At 37.4% G+C, this 18,212-nt stretch overlaps 1 protein-coding gene across 1 annotated transcript in view; it reads left to right on the top strand.

The window, feature by feature from the left end:
* prkn (parkin RBR E3 ubiquitin protein ligase) overlaps positions 1-18,212 on the top strand; it is a 134,572-nt gene that overhangs the window by 17,399 nt on the left and 98,961 nt on the right. The window contains 1 exon segment of the mRNA XM_051648078.1: positions 13,998-14,217. Within this exon segment, the coding sequence (XP_051504038.1) occupies positions 13,998-14,217 (220 nt within the window).

The raw sequence follows: 18,212 nt of genomic DNA, 5'->3' as shown, positions 1-18,212 counted from the left end.
AAATCTGCCTAATCAGTTAATGGTTTAAACAACAGCTTTTTTGGATGAATGGAATGGTCTCTAAACCGTTTAAAAAGCACCTTATTTCATCCTACCTCCTTATACAGTACCCTGGAGGCAGCATTTTCCAGTTTTCAGATGCAGTCTGTGTCGTCAGGTTACAGTTGTCCTGTGTCCAGGTATACAAAAATGATGTCCTGACATGTTGACAACGCAGATTGGCGGACGGCACCATGCACAGTTGATATAAAAGTTGATATAAAACCTTGATATAAATAATATTAGGATATATTAATATTAGGATTATATCTCCTGATAATACAAGCAATATTAAAGAACAAACATCAGCAATATATCTAGGATTTTGTGTGCAGGGAGTAACCTAAATGAAATATATATATATATATATATATAAAAAGCACATCCCACAGCCTCCCACAGTCCCTTTACGCCCCCAAAGTACCTACTCCAGAGTAGGAGCTAAAAATCCTCCCAAAATGGCTCTGAGGAACTATAGTTCCTTAAGTGCGAAAGCGACGAAAAATACTAGTCCTGAGGAAAGTACCTAAAACAGACTTTAGTACTGCCAGTGGGAAAGGGCGTAATGGTGCCTGTGACAGTTCTGAGTTCATGGGCAATGGAGGAGTCAGGAGACAGCAAAACAGGTTAAAGGTCAGTGTTTATTTTTTCTCATTGCACACTCTTTACATTCTGTAACACTGTCGACTTTTCATTCTCATTGCACACTCTTTAGATTCTTTAACACTGTCGACTTTTCAGGTACATGAGTTCACACCACTCTTGTGTTGCTCTCTCTCTCCCCCACTGATGCTCTGGCGTGCCTTATCAGGTCTCCCTCCGCCATCACTATAATGAGAGACTGGTGTTAGAGTAATCACAACCCAGGTGACGAGCCTTACTGCTCCCCCCCAATGCCACAGGGCCGTATTTGGTTTGAGAGCTACAGCAAAGGGAAACATTATCAATGATTGGGTCTATTTGTCACACAAAGATAGAATATAGTGATTGTACCACTTTTATGGTGCTTTTTTATTTATTTTTTTATTAATTGTCATTTTGGAGCATGATATTAATCGTATTTTAAAACACAATTGTTTTACTGTTTTAAGAACTATTAATAAAATATTATTCTGCACTACTCATGCCAACATTTATTTTTTCAAGAATTTCAGCTTTTAATCAACCTTTTTATTTATTTATCTTTTACTTTCTCTGGACGGTTACACCACATGAAATGTTTTACTTTAAGCCCCAGAAAAAAATATATCGAAATTGCTTTGAACTCAGAAATTGAAAGCATGTTTGTCATAGAAGATGTGTATTCAAGAAATGTTTTTTGTGTTTTGTGTTTTTAAATAATTTAATAGTATTATTTAAAATAATTTAATGAGTGTCACCTCATTTACCCATTTGTAAAACAGACAGAGAAAGCACAAATGACATGTGAATATTCTGTTACACATCTCGCATAGCCAGACTTTTGACTAGCAGCTCAAAGTCAGGTCAATATTGAAGCTTATTCTGGTCGAGAATTTGCCCACTAAGACAGGAAAGATCTGTCTTACCAACATGACGGAAAGCAACAAATCACCAAATTCTTTTTATTGATTTTTTTGCTTTCTTGTTTTTTGTGCTCTCTAGAATGGGTTTATCTGAAACAGTTGATATCACATTAATAGACTGATGAAAGAAAATGGAAATGTGTGTAGACTTCGTAATTCGAATTTTATATCCGTTCAGAAGTAATAAGTACCAATTATTTCACGAACTATGTCACAGGAAATTGTGTGTGTGAATGAGCGCAAAACAAGGTTTGTTCAAATGAAAACAAAATATCAATAATCACAATTTATTAAAGCATTAAGCCATGACAGACTGTGTGTTACAGTGATTTTACCACAGGTAAAGGGTGTTCTTAACCATGTTGTAAACCCCCTTAACTGTGGTAAAATCACTGGTACACAGCCTTAAATGGCTGATTACTTTAGAAAAGACTACAATGTTCAATAAATAGAAACATTTATGTACAATATATTGCAGAGCAAAACAATTAATATGGCCTAACTGTAGGCTCTTTAAAATTTTCAGCAATGTTACAACTCGGTGCATTAACATGGAATTAAACGTCATCGGTATACGTTTATCGGAACCTATCCTGTGCCTTCAGAAGACTTGATATGATGCACAAGTCACATCGACTACTTTTATGTTACATTTGGGTCCTTATTTAAGCTTTACAGTGAGACACTATCAACTGCTGTTGTACTGTATTGAAATGATGGACTGCTATATTGATTAAAACGTATTCTTTTGTGTTCCACATAATAAGGAAAGTTATATAGGTTAGAGACAACATGAGAGTGAGTACATTATGACAGAATTTTCATTTTTGGTGAGCTTTTCCTTTAAACCCAGCTTGACAGCTTGATGGGTCCTATTGGACTCGGGTCTGTTAGTGGTCTTATGTTTGCCCAAAATTGAAACATGCATTGAAATTGCATCAGAATCCTTGTGTTTCTACACTGCTGTATTCTCGAGTGGCTCTGAAGTGATGACTCCAGCAGCAGGTATTCACTTTATGCTCTCAGTGGAATTAATATGCTGTATATTCATTCAGTTTGTTTTAATAAGCTTTCATCTTCTTTCCCCTAGCTTCACTGTGCAGTGAATTTACTGGAGCACAGATAATTCTCTTACTAATTAAAAAGAGTTGGCCTGGAATTGTGTTTTTGTGTGTGTGTGTGTGTGTGTGTGTGTGTGTGTGTGTGTGTGTATTACATACTGAGCGCTTCTGGAGTGTGTAACCGGTTAATTTTGCAGCTCTTAGCTCCTGGGTCTCACATTATATATGTTTCTTACAGTCACAGTCTGATTCTGTAATCAACTCTTCCATAATTTCACCTGCTTAGAGTTGTCTGGATCTGCTCTAACTCTGCCAGACAATCAGACATTGTACACATTTAAACCAAGGAAGTCTAAAATACCTGTAAGGAGCTACCCATTAGCATTCCATTTCATCTTAATAGCAGTTGCTCAGTTGGTGCACACTGCTCATGGTTACCCAGCTCCTAAATCTGGATTTTTAGCCTATCAGAAGTAAAAGCCGTGTGATTAATCACTCTGGCACTGCAGAAAAATGATGTCCTGACATGTTGACAACACAGATTGGTGGATGGCACCATGCACAGTCTAAATAAAAGTTGATATAAAACCTTGAAATAAATTATATAAGGATATATTAATATTAGGATTATATCTCCTGATAATAAAAGCAATGGTAAAGAACAAATATCACCAATATATCTAGGATTTTGTGTGCAGGGAGTATCCTAAATGAAATATATGTTTTTTCGTGAATGGTTTGTTTCAACACGAATGATTGAACAGTAGGATTTAATACTTTGTAAATGAATACCAAAATTGATGCTGAGATTTATTGTTCTGCTTTATACCAATTATAAAGTTCAGTGTAATTGCTCTTATTAATGTTATTTAATTGTGATGTCAAAGCAAGCATGTTGTGGGCATATTTGAACCAGTAGCTGCTGGTGCTTTTCAAAGGTGGGGAAGGCTATTGTTTTTAGTGTCTGCAGTGTTGCTTCCAAAGCTGCTCAAACTTTCACTCAAACATTGAAATGACTTAATGAAAATAATTTAGTAAGCTCTAAACAGTTTTTGAAACAAAATAGGCAAAATATCAAATTATGAAAGCTGAAACAAACGTCAGATTGCAAATAACTGCGTGTGTACCTCCGAACTGCTGAACACTCTGCAGGGGACATTTTACATGCTTTACATTTTATATACTGTCAATCATGTACATCTCTGTTTCAATTATTGTCCATTTGTTTTGAAGTCCCACCCAATTAAGACCTCAACCAATCATAGTATAGAGAAGCCAGGTTTTCAGGTGGGACAAAAATATATTGATTGAAAGCCCAATGTCCAGTAGGCAATCAGATGCAGATCCAATGCAGATGAAGCTCCCATAGACTCCCAAAGAAGCACATTATGTGTTTAGAGCCTCTCATCCATTCTTTTGTGCTATTTAATTTGAATGGTGCAGTAAAGGCATCTGCCATCGACTCCCATTGAAGTACACTTTCAATTTCTTCTGTTCACATGTTAATTTAGAAAAAAGCGTATTGCATTACTTGAGCGAAGAGCGTGATAGTGATGTGATATTTTGCACTTTTATTCACTTAAATATTGAAATGCATAACGTGTAATATGTCAAATATATTGTACATTGGTTAAACTAATCATTGCCGCATATCTTATGACATTTTAGGGGCAGCTATGCTTCCTGTTTCGTCTTAAAGGGATAGTTCACCCAAAAATGAAAATTCTCTTATTGCTTACTCACCTTCATGCCATCCCAAATGTGTTTGACTTTGTTTCCTCTGCTAAACACAAACAAAGAATGTTTAGAACAGTATCTCAGCTCTGTGGGTGCATTCAATTCAAGAGAATGGTAGACCTTTGAAGGTCCTAAAAGCAGATAAAGGCAGCATAAAAGTAATCCATAATACTCCAGTGGTTAAATCCAAATCCTCAGAAGTGATATGATAGGTGTGGGTGAGAAACAGATCAATATTTAGGTACTTTATTACTGTGAATCTCCACTTTCACCTTCTTCTTCTTTTGTTTTTGTAATTGGCAAATATTGTCCATATTGCCACCTACTGGGCAGTGAGGGGAATTTATGGTAAAAATGACATAAATATTGCTCTGTTTCTTACCCACACCTATCATATCACTTCTGAAGATATAGATTTAACAACTGGAGTATTATGAATTACTTATATGCTGCCTTTATGTGATTTTTGGAGCTTTAAACTCCTGGCCATCATTCACTTGCACTGTATGGACCAACAGAGCTGAGATATTTTTCTAAAAATCTTAATTTGTGTTCTGCAGAAGAAAGAAAGTCATACATATCTGGGATGGCATGAGGGTGAGTAAATTATGAAAGAATTTTCATTTTTGGGTAAACTATCCCTTTAAAGCAATCTCTACTGATTTGTACTCATTTGTGATTGTAGTTGGTTCAAAGCTGGTCTGCCAGGGTCCAAAATGAACTCTTTGCCACACTTGCCGTTAGTGTGGAACAGTCTGGCTCCAGAATTAAAAATTCAAATTATTTTCTCTATAGAGAAATTGATTTTTAGCATATACATTTTTAGTCAGAGTTCAGAGGTTATTAAGTGATGGTATATGCTTCTGTAGAAGCAACACCTCAGTATCAGCTTTATTTTTTAAAAAGAATTATGATTTCAATTACAGCATTTGAAATATTTCATTTGGTTCATTCCCCCATAAAAAATGTTAAGTAGACAGTCTTGTATCTTTGTCTTTTTTCTCCAATTGTAATTCATCTTGGAGTTGGTTGAATTGAGGGTCAGGGTGACTGGTTAGCATCTGCAGTTAACCCCTGCTGGAAATTGCTGCAACTACACAATTATTTGGGCAAAAAGCATGTTTCTTCTTTGATGGCCATTCAAAAGTTGCTCTGTATTCTGAAAAAAATATTATAATTTGTAAACATATAAATCACAAATATTATATTTTAGTAGATGCTATACCAGTGCCCATTTTGGGAGGGGTCTTGAAAGTGTGAAATTGACTTTTTACATTATAGTGTATATTACATATTTGTCCTTCTTCATTTTTGTGTGCTTGCATTACTTCGTTCCATTCTTTCTTCATGTTTGTCTTTGCTTTTCTTTTACTGTCGGTCTTGATCTCATTTTGTATTCCTCTCTGTCCCATTGTCTCTGCTCACTGTTATTACCTCTATTTTCCAAAGTGCTCATCTCCCCCTCTGAAGGTTACAACATGCATTCAGCCTCAATGACTCTCTCTGTCTGAGAGAAGTCATCCAGGTCCTTGCCTCCTGCCTCACCAAGTAGCCAATCACCATCTTATTTCAGCCTCGTTCCACATGCATGCAGCAACATTTAGGCCAGAAACATACGTGAACCCATGGCCAACGCATTGCGCATGGTCCCGTTGTTAATGTGCATTCTTGCGTTAATGTGGCGGTAACAAAACTCAGTTACCTGCACGTCTGTGCCTTTAACCTCCTGAGAACCAAGTGTGACTGCTGTGTGTATTTTAAATTTCCCTTTTTGACTTGGAACTAGTAGCACCTAATAAACATGCAAAAAAAAAAAATAAATAAAAAACATTTTCTAGAGCAAATAGTTTTCCTAAAAAATGATGTCCACATATGTGGACAGCGGGACTAAGTTGTGAAATTTTAAATAATACCAAGCTATAGAAAGTCAGATTTTCTTTTTTCATCAAATTGTTTATTATGTTTCCAGGAGTGTTGGTTATTCATGTTTTTGAGACGTTACAGACATTACATCAGAAATTAGCATAATGAATTCTGATACAAGTAATGGCTAGCATCATCCAGCCACTGCACCATGTTAAAATAAAATAACACATTATAAATTCTGAATCTATGTACTGATTATCATTGTCCCATGTCTGCCAAACATGTTGAGTGGTCCAAACATCATCTGCAGCCTGAAACTGAACTTTTGATAGGACGTTTGGATTAAATGCACTTAGCTGCATAGAGAGCTATAGGATGCTCCCTTGCTCCCTATTTAGTAAATGACTTAGCCTCCAGTGTACTGTCTGTCTGCACTGGTCTCAGAACAGTTCGAAATGCACCTTATTTTCATCCTAACTCCATATAAAGCCTCTGAAAACAAACTTTTTCAGCTTTTGGATGAACCCATTGACTCTCAATGTGAAAATGCACAGTAAATATATAGAAATGCATTTACTAATGTTAATGAATAGAACCGTATTGTACAGTAATAACAAAATAAAATATAACAAAATGTATATTAAAATGAAGTGAAATGAACCACAGATGTGCTACTGTTGAAAGTTATTCAAAATAACTAATAATTAACCACTTTTGAGGAAATAATGCCCCAATTTCAACGTATGTGGACATCATGTTTATCAGCGCACTGATGCATGAAAAATTAATACATTTTTTTAAAGTGGCATATCAAACAAAACAAGAGATGATATTCTTTACATCCAAACAGGTTTCAATTAAAAAACTTAGACGTTTCTTACCAGAGGCACTTTTGTTGGCTCTGTGCCTGTAGAAACGCTTCAAGGAAATCAGCGTCATGTTGTTGTGTCACGTGACTCGGTGCGCCAGATGTTTAACCCTTAAATGACAGTCTAGAGTGTTTTTTACTGTGTAAATTAATTTCAATTATGCGTTGCCTATAGCGAAGCCAAAATACAACATACACGCTTGTGGGTTCGCACAAGTTTATACCAGATGTGTTACTATTTAGGTAGCTAGCTATAAATATAACAACCATTTAACTACCTTTAACTGAACTGTTGCTCCACCACGACAGTAGTCGAAATGAAAAATATAACTAATAGTTTAAGAAAACCGTTTGTACGAATTTCAGGTATAGCATCCCTTATGGCAGTGCTGAAAATGCATTGCATACTTGTGTTGCATTATGAATTACTCTTGTGTACTTCAGAATGAAACAAGCATGAAATTGAGCTTGTGTAGCTAGAAGTGTATTCATGTTCTTGCGTAAAACCCTCAATACTCAAGGGGGCGATAGAGTTACCTTCACATGTCTGTTAGATGTAACTTGCTCAGTTAGATTGTCTTCAAAATGTTGCTCTGCAATGATAGTAGTCAACCTGTAAGAAAATGCTGACCGTAAAAGCAGACTTTTTACACAAATTCACCCTGAAGTACATGTGTTGCATTATGAATTGTAATCGGACATACAGTATTTTAGAAAGACTGAAGCGTGAAATTGAGCATGCGTAGATAGAAGTGTCTGCGTTCAACATATTTCAGGCTTTACACCGCATCATCACCTGTGGTTGGTGTCGAGCCTCCCCACTTTCATGAATAAGGTGCAGAGAAAGTTGTAACTCCCAGCTCATATTAGTCACATGATCCTCCCAGGCCCTGTGTCTCAAAGCCCAGCATTTCATCCCATCTGTCTGCATGGGGAACTGAACTACCTCAGAAGAGCCTAACACAGCAGACTCACATGGTCACCATTCTCCAGAGATGCATACTCATCGCTGATAGAACTGACAGAGTTAGTGTATTTTAAGTGGCTCCCTAGCTGTTACTCCTCCTCCTCTGTCATTCTAAACTTGTATGTTTTTCTTTCTTTTGTAGAATACAAAAGGAGACATTCTGAAGAGTGTCCAAGCCACTGTTTTCCATGCAATGAAAGCATACAGTGACTCTGGGCTGTCAAGCACCAAAAAGCACTATAAAAGAAGTCCATATGACCTTATGATGGAAAATCTTCCATGCTGCCATAGCTCTCAAATCTCATTCACACCGAACGCGATGTGTTCGTGCCAGGTTTTGATGTGAACAATGCCAAAAGTCATAGATTTCTGCATGTCTCGTCACCTAATCGCGGTGATCCAAGTTTGAATATGGGTCAATGACTTGACTCTCTTAAAAAAAAAAATTAAAATAGGATTAATATATTTCAAGCTTTTTCCACCTGATCACAATCAGGTGGTGTAACCAACATGCAGGTAGCTATTCTATTGTCCTGCGACAAAATAAATAAATAAAAATCAGCGAGGACCCGTTTAGACCCTCATGACTGTGAAAAAAAAAAAAAAAAAAAAAAAAAAAGGCCTGACATTTTTTTATGAAAAAGTACAATTTGTTTAGGTCAAATACAGTGACCCTGAGAAAATTTACTGTTATTTGTGACTTCAAAAATATGTTTTTTATATACACATATATATATATATATATATATTTGTTGTTGAAAAATTATTGTTTAAGTTGTGGACATTCACATGTATTCAAGGTGCAAGGACAGTATTTTAAAACCTTATACTTGATGGTTACACCACTTAACATTTTTAAAGTCATTAAATATATTTTATTTTTGGTAGAAATTAAAATAGAATTTATTTTGGTAGATAATTAAAAAATTATAAAACATACATTGACATAAGTATTACATTTCTACTAATTTTATACATGTGTTTTAAACTAGATTTTTCACAGATTTCTCATTTTTATCATCTCGGACAACCTTATTTGTCAATGACTCATATGCATAAGTGCAAATGAAATTTAAGAGCTATGACTGAGGCCAATTTTTTCATTAAATAATGTTTTACATTTCTTTTCTCTAAATGCCATTGCTTAGCTTTAGAAGACTTGGCATTTAGTGTACAGGTGTTAAAATGTTTCCATTTTATGTAAATCAGTGGACATTCTTCAAAATGTTTTTGTGTGTGTGTGTGTGTGTGTGTGTGTGTGTGTGTGTGTGTGTGTGTGTGTTCCATGGAAGAAAGAAAATCATATGGCTTTGGAATTACATTCTTAAAAGTAATTTAAAAGACATTGTCAAGGACCCAACCTTTGTGGCACATCCATTTTTCAACTTCAGTTTTAATTCTAAGAAGAAATGTCTTCTAATCAGGCACAGTTTGGTATTCAGCTCACTATCTTTGCCAGTCCAGTGTCACTTTAAGATGAAATGTAGATGAATGTGTTGTGTCCTGATGTACAGGGGCAGGGATGACAATAAATGACCTTGAGAAAATGTCCAGACTGTCTTGGGCTGCTTATGATTCGGGATGAAAGACAAATTGATTGTCTCCGAGCTCTCAGAATTGAAATTCAGTCGCTGTGTGTCTTTAAAGAGCCCAGTCATTGCTAATGCACAGTGTCCCTGTCTTTAAAAGGCAGAGTTGTTGATCAGGCTCTCCCAAGAGAATGTCACAATTGAAAAAGGTCATGTGTGTAAAATGAATGGGCTTTTTGGTCATGAATGCCCTGTCAGGAATCAGGAATACCCGAAGCATGGAAGAATACCTCAGCAACATACATCAAAATTGGCATCTTTACAGAAATATACGGACTGGTGGAATTTGGCATGTATGGTTTGTTATACTCGTGAATACGTCCGAATTTCAGTGGTGTATACAGAAGCATACTAGTCCAGATACAGTTTACTGCAAGTGCTGCACTGTCCCCAAAGCAACCAAATTTGAATACAACAAAAATGCATTTAAATAAAAAGTCGGCTCCAAGGAGGCTTGACAGCCTCAAATGCCGGCAAGACTTCATTCTGAGGTTATGACCGTTTTTTTCCATCTCTCAGTCTTGAGCTCAGTTTTCTTATTGTGTATGTGTTTGGTTTGGATCAATTCTTTTTTTAAATGTCACAAGTTCACTTCCTGGAAATTGGTTTTTATCTCAGAGTGCATTTGGAATGTTATTTTCGCCCAAAGCGTTACCCTTTAGTCTGAGCCCGGGAGCTGTCAGGAAAACGGGGTGCTCCTAACTCCATCACGTGTATACGTAGACTGTAGCTGTATGGTTTGAATCAGAAGGGTCATCTTACTGATATGCTGTGTATTAGATATGTCTAATGCTACTTTTGTCATGGAATACAAATGTAAAGTCAAAAAAGCACTGCCCTGCAACTTAATTGATATTGACCAGCATATTTGAGGTCACAGCGGTCTGTAAAGGATCCTTTATGTAGCTGATGATCAATGCTAATTTCCATTTATGCATTTCTCTATAGAGGTCGATGTGTTGATGTGTCTGCTCCATTTCACAGCATGTGGCTCTTTGTTTTATGAGAGTGTATCAGAACTGTCCGTTCTGCCAGGAAATTGTGATAAGGCTTAGCTGGTGGCCTATTTACCTGGAGTGAGAAGGTCTTTCTATTATGTATGTGATTGAAAAATCAACCCAAGTGATTGCTGGGTAAAAATGTACCATTTTTGTTTAGGAGCACTCGTGCTCCTAAGTGAAAATTGTTAGGGGCACATTAAAAAATTTAAGAGGCAATGCCAGATATAATTGTTTTTAAAGACTGTTAACTGTTAGTCTCTTATAACACAATATACATATGCACAAGCAGGCATTAGGAATTACTAGAGAATTAAGAAACAATATATATACTTGATACATGACAAAAGAAATTAGACACCTTCTCTGATAAATATTTCCAAGTTCATTTTTTCAGTTAATATTACAGGCAACACCGAACAACATAATTACAGACTTCACCTTTATTATAATCTGATAAACAAAAAAAAATTTTTGCTAACCCTTTACACTATCATTAGCCATTAACCAGCCTGATCACGTGAACATTACATGACCGTGGCAACACTTTTGCAAAACAAAATTACGTGCATTATTACACATTTCGCTGCAGTTTCCTAGTGAAATTTCCAGCAGGGGGCGCCAAAAGTGTGTGAAATGGTGTCGTAATCAGACAAAGTTTTTTAAGGTGAATATTAGATGGAGGTTTTAATGAGTAAAACATACCTCCCTAACCTAAAACCTTAACATAAACTTAACCAATAGTGTAAAAAAGCAAATGAGAGGTGAAAACATCCTTACTCTAAATCAACACCTAAACCTAACAGAACCATGTCATTTCATGTCGCTTCTATGAGACGTTCGGCTCACTTGTCGGCTTGTGTTTGGCTGGGCTTGGGCCTGGGTCCTCCGAGTCCAAAGATGAGCTACCACACAACCTAATTACATTGCATTATGTGTGTAAATGTAGGTGGATATATAATACAAGCGTTAAAATTTATAATTTTTCAAATGATACGTTAGAGTAAAAGTGTTTCTATATAATAACATAGCAGTCTGTGAGTAATAGTGTGAAAAATACATTTTTATAAAGTCATAATCAGCAGTTGTACTCGTAATTTGTTTGAAAGTGAATAAAACGCACAGTTGTTGTAGCTCCTCTAGTGTTCATTTCACCAGGAAACTGCGGCAAAACATAGAACTGGGCAAGTAAAAGTCAGTTTGCTAAATTTTGATGAGCCAAAATACTGACCACTCACAGGTGAAGAGAATAACTTTGATCATCTCCTAACAAGGCCTCATGTCAAGGTCTGGGTAGATAAGATGATGAGCGAACAATCAGTTCTCGTAGTCAATGTGTTGAATGCAGCCGAAATGGGTAGGTGTAAAGACCTGGTCGACTTTGACAAGGGACAAATTGTTATGGCCAGACGACTGGGTCAGATCATCTCTGAAATGACAAGGCTTGTGGGGTGCTCCCGCCTCCCATACTGGCTGACGCCGGTTCAAATTCCGCTCGTAACGGGTCGATCAGGACCAGTTACACACACATTGTTCGGGAATGGTTTAAGGAACATGATGAAGAGTTCAAGGTGTTGCCCTGGCCTCCAAATTCCCCAGATCTCATTTGAGCATCTGTTGGATGTGCTAGACCAACAAGTCTGATCTGCGGCTCCACCTCGCAACTTACAAGACTTGAAAAATCTGCTGCTAATGTCTTGGTGCCAGATACCACAGGACACCTTCAGGGGTCTTGTAGAGTCCATGCCTCGGTGGGTCAGTGCTGTTTTGGTGGTATACGAAAGACCAACAGCATACAAATAATGACAGTACTTTAATTTTGGGGTGAGCTATCACTTTAAATACCCACTAACATAAATTGTATTAAGCTTTGGAGAGAATGATCAAAATCTTATCTAGGTCTTTGGCCATATCCAGATAAGGAATTCAGGGACTATATTTCAGAAATCAAGCTAATGCTCAAGGGAATTGTTCAGTTTAGAAATGTTTCACAATGTATGATATCTTTGTCATTTCCCTGCAGTCTCTAAACAATGGTGTTTTTACCTTTATCTGTTCTCTGTTCTCTGTGTGATACAAGCTTTTTGTAAGTGCCTTACAGTGATTGGCATGTTTATTCTTTCTACCTGCTACAATCCTGCCAGTCTGAGACGTTGCCTATATGCCAGCTTGATTACCTGAATTTGCAAAGGGTTAGGTGACTGCAAACTTTGAGCCTTTCTCTCCTCAGAATTGAGACGAAAATGAAATGAAAAGATCCTCGCATTATGTGCTTTTGAGACTGAAACACCATACAATTACAATTCATATCACGGTCTCAGTAGATAGTTTTACAGACAGTCATCTTTTGTTTGAACACTTCTTGTTCTGACATAAGGTATAGAGATATACTGAAGTCTGTGTTCAAATAAAAATCAAGAAAAAATGTCTTTAAACTTATGTTTAAAGAATTTGATTAAATTCTGTTTTATTATTGTGGATGGGTACGTCCAACAAAATCATACAGGCCTATTGAATCAAGTTAAAATTGGTTTTGTTGACAGTTCAAAAATAATCTACATATATTTCATCACTATAAACCATAGATATCCCTTTATAATAACTTGTGAACATTAACAAATGTTATTATATTTTCACATTCTGTGCTGGGCAGTAGTGTTTATAAAACAATAGCAGGTATTTTAAGGTAATGTTAACAGTAGTAGTTAGTACATGTAACAGGGTTCAATGGAAAGGAGGAGGCGGGAACCGGATGAACCATCAAAATAATATTTAATGAGAAAGTAAACATAAAAACACACAAACATAAATGCATACAGGGAAGCTGCCTGTAGCTCTCTCTCTCAACATCTCATTGCACTTATCCCTCTCCTCGGCTGATTAGCCCGATTGGGAAGCCCCGTCCTCCTCCTTGTCACAGTACATAATGCGATTCAGGTGAAGCTGCCACAGAAAATGACGAGTTCATCACTGCTTTCAAGTCAAATGAATCAAGTCTTAAATGAATTAAAATGGAACCAAATGAAATCCCACTCTTGTTAGAACATCCACTGGCGTAGAGTTGCAATTTTACCTGATTCATTAAAAAAGTACAAATTAATTTATTCCAGAATAGGAACTGAACCTGGTTCATTCAGCATAAATAGTACTACCTACTATACCTTCTACCTCTGGCTCAACTAATCACTACATATTTTTAGTGCCACATTAAAGCATGCTAACAACTTAGTTAGGAGTGAGTTCTTAAGCTCTGACACAAATTGAACACTGATATTCATCTTTTCTAAAGTGTGCGAGAGTACTAACTGTTCAACCTCTTCTTTATCAGGGCTGTGATCTCCCCGAGCAGAGCATGGCTCATGTGATTCTGCCCCCATCGAGCTCCGCTCGCGCTCTGAGCTGGTCTTGCAGTGCAGGCTGTGCAGCGGGGGGGGACAGTATGACCCAACTCAACCTCAGCAGCTCCCGTCTGACCACCACATCCGATCGGCTGGCTGTCATTCTGGAGACAGATGCGACCAGCCCATGCGACTCTGTCGGGTATGCAGGTAGAGGGCGTAAGGCTTTTTTTTGTGTGTGTGTGTGTTTTTGTGTGTACTAATTAGTCTAGCCAAAATATATTTTGAGCGTCAAGTCACTTCACTCTGGAAGGCCTATTGAACTGTCCACTTTTAGATTAGATTAGATTAAACTTTATTGTCATTGTGCAGAGTACAAGTACAGAGCAAATGAAATGCAGTTAGCATCTCACCAGAAGTTATATATATATATATATATATATATATATATATATATATATATATATATATATATATATATATATATATGTAAATAGCAGGATTTTTTAAAAATACAGCCATGTCATAATTATTCAACCCCTATTGCATGTAGCTGTTTCTTAATTATGTAAGGCTACACAAGTAATTGTTTTAAAACAAAATTAAGTCATCAATCTGCAATGGCACTTATTTAAGTTTAAAAATTTAAGTTTAGCGTTGTAAGCAAAAATGTATTTCTATGCAAAAAATGCAATTAAAAATAAGCTGTCTCAAAAGCTAATAGAGGAGATTATTACATTACACAAGAAAGGTCATGGCTAAAAGTACATTTCCACGACACTTCAATTTCCAATAGACAAAGTTGGCAGCACCATTCATAATTTTTTTAAATATGGTACAACTGTAACCTTCTTGGGGTGTGGAAGAAAGCAAAACTTCACCAAGGGAAATGTTGACTTGAATATTTAAGAAGTAATAGGAAAGAAGTAGGAAAGGCCTGTGGAGTCCTGGAAGAAGGTTTTATAGACGTATGACTCTAAACTGAAAATGAGTTTTAGACCCATGGGTCAGCAGTACATCTGGAGTAAGATGACAAGGTGATGACAAGAACGACACAATCCCCACAGTCAAGCATGGAGGTGGGTCAGTCCTGTTATGGGGGTGTTTTGCGGCTGCAGGAAACGGCTATCCTGACTATGTGACTGACACCGTGGATTCTTTCAGATATCAGGCCATTTTGGCATGAAGAATTTGATGCCTTCAGTGTGTAAATTGAAGCTTGGTGATCTCTGGACTTTCCAGCAATACAATAACCAAGGATACATCCAAGTTGTCCAAAATTTGGTTCAGGGATAGGTCGTGGAATGTCCTTAAATGGCCCTTTCAGTCCATCATTAAAATTCCATTGCAAACCTTTGTTGGGATTTCAAGGAAGCAGTGGCAGCACAGAAACCAAAGAATGTCAATGAGCTGGAAGCTTTTGCTCATGAGAAATGTGTAAAAATTCTAATAGAGAGGTGTCCGAAGCCTGAGAACAGTTACCTGAAACATTTATTTGCTGATATTAAGAATATAGGATGCTCCACAAATAATTGACATTGGGGGTTGAATATTTTTGACATGACATTTGTGGAGAGAATTAGTTATTTTTTATTTTAAAATTTGGGTAAACTTAACTCTTTGTTCTCAAAATCCCTCAAATGTGTATTAAAAACTTACTTTGACTGTTTACTGAGGTTTTAGTTTATGTGTTTTAGTTCACATCATCAGAATGTATTGCTAGTCCGGAGGGTTGAATAATTTTGATTGCAACTGTATATATATATATATATATATATATATATATGTATGTATATATATATGTTTTTGTTAAATGTGAGCCAAAATCATCACAATTAAAAGAACCAAAGACTTAAACTACTTCAGTCTGTGTGCATTGAATTTATTTAATACACGAGTTTCACAATTTGAGTTGAATTACTGAAATAAATGAACTTTTCCACGACATTCTAATTTATTGAGATGCACCTGTATATATATATATATATATATATATATACACACACATACATACACAGTAATAGTGCAAGAGGTAGAGACCAGCTCAGTGCAAATGACAGGAATGTATGATGCATTTTACAGAGATGTGTGAATGGATGGTGACCATTAGAGTATATATGGCATCATGTGTAAATAGTGAAAAATGTGAAAAAGGGATTGAGATTGAGAATGAGGTATAAAATGGCATTTAGCATTGTAGTGCAAATTACATGGAACAGATCTAAACAATTAAATGCAAGACAGAAGCATCTCCCAAATGGGAGAGGAGTAAACAGTCCATGGTTGGGGTGTGAGGTGTCTTTGATGATATTTCTCTCCCTTTGTAGGCAGCGTTTGTGGTAGATGTCTTTGATGTCTTTGATAGAGGGTAACTGGGCAGTGATATATTGGGCAGTTTTCACCACATGCTGGAGTGCTTTCTGATCTGAAGCAGTGCAGTTACCATACCACACTATGATGCAGTTAGTTAAGATGCTTTCAATAGTGCAGCGGTAAAAGTTCAGCAGGATCTGGTGAGATAGATGAGCTTTCCTTAGTCTCTTAAGGAAGTACAGATGCTGCTGTGCTTTCTTGATCAGGGTAGAAGTGTTGAGGACCCAGGAAAGAGCCTCAGAGATGTGGACACCCAGGAACTTAAAACTGGGCACGTGCTCCACTTCAGTCCCATTGATGTAGATAGGGGTGTGTGCACGGCCTCTCTTGCTCCGTCGGAAGTCTATGAGGGCTAGGTTGTTGTCGGCACACCACGCTGTCAGGTGCTGAATCTCTTCCCTGTAGGTAGTCTCATCATCACCGTTAATCAGGCCTACCACTGTGGTGTCATCTTTAAACTTGATTATGGAGCTAGAGCCATACACAGGCATGCAGTAGTGCGTGAAGAGGGAGTAGAGGAGAGGACTCAGCACGCAGCCTTGTGGTACGCCAGTGTTCAGAATGAGGGTGGAGGAGGTGTGATTGTCAAGCCTGACAGTCTGTGGTCTGTTAGTTAGAAAGTCCAATGTCCAGCTGCAGTGGGAAGTGCTGATGCCAAGATCAGTGAGCTTAGAGATCAGCTTGGATGGGATGACGGTGTTAAAGGCAAAACTGAAATCGAAGAATAGCATCCTGACATAGGAGTTACTATTGTCCAGGTGAGTCAGGGCGGAGTGTAGAGCTGAGGTGATGGTATCCTCTATTGACCTGTTGGTTCTGTAGGCAAACTGATATGGGTCCAGTAATGGGGGCAGGCAGGTTTTCAGGTGGGAGAGAACCAGCCTCTCAAAACACTTGGCAATGATGTGTGTAAGAGCTACTGGGCGAAAATCATTAAGGGCCATTGCAGCAGCATGTTTTGGTACTGGTACAATAGTGGCCATCTTGAAGCATGTGGGGACAACTGCCTGGGCCAAGGACAAGTTGAAAATGTTGGTGAAGACCTCGGATAACTGCTCAGCACAGGCCTTGAGCACCCGGCCTGGAATGCCTTTAGGGCTAGCAGCTTTATGTGCATTCACCCTGCTTAGGGTTGAGCACACATCACTGGTGGAGAATGTGAGCGGCAGGTCATCAAGTGGAAGCTCAGCTTTGATTGGTGGTTCTGTGTTTCCACGATTGAAGCGAGCATAAAATGTGTTAAGCTCATCTGGGAGGGTGGCATAAATGGTTGAGGGGGTGTTGTTGGTTGGTTTGTAGTCTGTGAGGGCATGGAGGCCTGCCCACATACGTCGGGGGTCAGAGTTGTTAAAGTTGTCCTTTATTCGCGGTTTGTAATTGTGTTTAACTGTTTTAATCCCCCTTTTCAGATTGGCCTTGGATGAGTAGGCAGATAAAAAGGTCTGCACTTGATAAAGAGGTGAGTTTTAGTCCACTACTGTTATGGTGGAGCAACAGTTTGAAGAGAATGTTGCTGAACAAGTAAGTTAAAGTCAATATATAATTACTTCCCTTCCAACATTTGAACTGGCTCCACAACAGAAAATAATGCATTTTACTTTTTGCATGTATATCTGCCAGAAAGAGTACTTTCATTAAATGTTAAGTTTTCTTTACTAAAAAAAATAAAAACTAGGTTTTTAATTTGCAATAATAGATGGAAATTTTACAGCTATAGTGTAACTCCATGACAGCTATGAATTAATAAACGCACTGTTGCTGAATGCTGGCATACTGTGCAAAATATTCATGATTGCTTTGTAAATTTCAACCCATTCTTACAGATGCTTGTG

The sequence above is a fragment of the Myxocyprinus asiaticus genome, chromosome 21 (assembly GCF_019703515.2).
Source record: "Myxocyprinus asiaticus isolate MX2 ecotype Aquarium Trade chromosome 21, UBuf_Myxa_2, whole genome shotgun sequence".
Lineage (NCBI taxonomy): Eukaryota > Metazoa > Chordata > Actinopteri > Cypriniformes > Catostomidae > Myxocyprinus > Myxocyprinus asiaticus.
The sequence above is the reverse complement of the archived record's forward strand: the minus strand, read 5'-3'. Positions and strand labels throughout refer to the sequence as shown.